Source organism: Penaeus monodon, chromosome 34, assembly GCF_015228065.2.
Source record: "Penaeus monodon isolate SGIC_2016 chromosome 34, NSTDA_Pmon_1, whole genome shotgun sequence".
In the NCBI taxonomy this organism is placed as follows: Eukaryota; Metazoa; Arthropoda; class Malacostraca; order Decapoda; family Penaeidae; genus Penaeus; species Penaeus monodon.
The window spans coordinates 29,577,564-29,578,736 of record NC_051419.1 but is presented as its reverse complement, the minus strand read 5'-3'; the positions used below and the strand labels follow the sequence as shown (position 1 = coordinate 29,578,736).

The following is a 1,173-nucleotide window of genomic DNA, read 5'->3' as shown; positions in this document are numbered from 1 at the left end:
GCTTTAGCCTAACATGACGCTTCTCGCATTTCTTTCCTCCACTCTAACTCCACGGATCTCGCCTGTCCTTTCTCCGAAGACGGCGGCGGCGACGTGAAGCCCGGACTGGAACCGTGGGTGGTGTACGTTAAGGTGTCCGAGGAGGAGCCGACGTAACTGCCTCGCGACCGCCTTGGGCACGCGGGAGGTCGTGACCGCCGGGCACTGCCTCTTCAACCGCGAGAGGTTCCTCATGCGCGCCAAGGAGGAGGTGGAGATCCTCACCGTCGCCGAGGACGGCAGCACCAGGGCCTTCCAGGTGGACGCGATCTCCCTGCACCCGGAGTTCGACTTCTTCAACGCCAGCTTCAACGTCGCCCTCCTCCACCTCGCGGAGGACCTCGAGGGAGTCGGCGAAGGCGTCTCGGACTTGTGCCTGCCGGAGGACGCCAGTTCGACGTTCGAGGGGCAGGTGGGCAGCGTGGCGGGATACGCCCTCGATGACAAGGGCAATCGCATCGACCCTGAGACGCCGATAGAAACCCAGATGTCGATCCTGCCGCCCAGCTGCGAGGGGAAGCTCATCGACTGCTGGGAAATCACGTCCCACATGCTCTGCGCGGTCATGGACGGCGGCGACGCGTGCCTCGACAACGCAGGAGGACCTCTGACGGTGAGGGACGGCGAGCGACACGTCCTGGTGGGGATCTCGTCCTTCGGGAGGGACTGCAAGGACCCGAGGACGCCCAAGGTGTACGTCCGCGTGTCTGAGTTTCTCTCGTGGATTAGCGAGCAAGTTGGTGACACTTCGCTTTGCAAAAGGGATCGGTAACTGCTGTTCCTCGCGGAAATGACATTCGGAAATAATGAAAAATCAAGAGAAATGTATGAATGAAGACGAATATGACAAGGGATACGAAGAAGATAACTGCAATATGGGAAAACGTAGAGATAGATTTATGAATTAACGGTCAAATAACAAAGTTATACATGTACATGTCTTCATATAAACGTATGAAATCATCAACAGAAATCTTAATAATGATGTGATATTCAGACACTAATTACAGATCTTACATTCTCTTCTCTATCTCAGTTCAAAAGGTTTCCTGTGGTAGCAGAGGCAAGATTTATTTTAGGCTCGTAGCTATCGACCCGATCGGGGATGAAAAAAAACAAGGAGAATAACCATTC

General features: G+C 54.5%; 1 protein-coding gene across 1 annotated transcript in view; it reads left to right on the top strand.

Moving 5' to 3' along the window:
• LOC119594691 (enteropeptidase-like) overlaps positions 1-1,173 on the top strand; it is a 2,800-nt gene extending 1,627 nt beyond the window's left edge. The window contains exon 2 of the mRNA XM_037943746.1: positions 80-1,173. Within this exon, the coding sequence (XP_037799674.1) occupies positions 233-811 (579 nt within the window). The 5' untranslated portion in view covers positions 80-232 and the 3' untranslated portion in view covers positions 812-1,173. The remainder of the gene's footprint in view (positions 1-79) is intronic.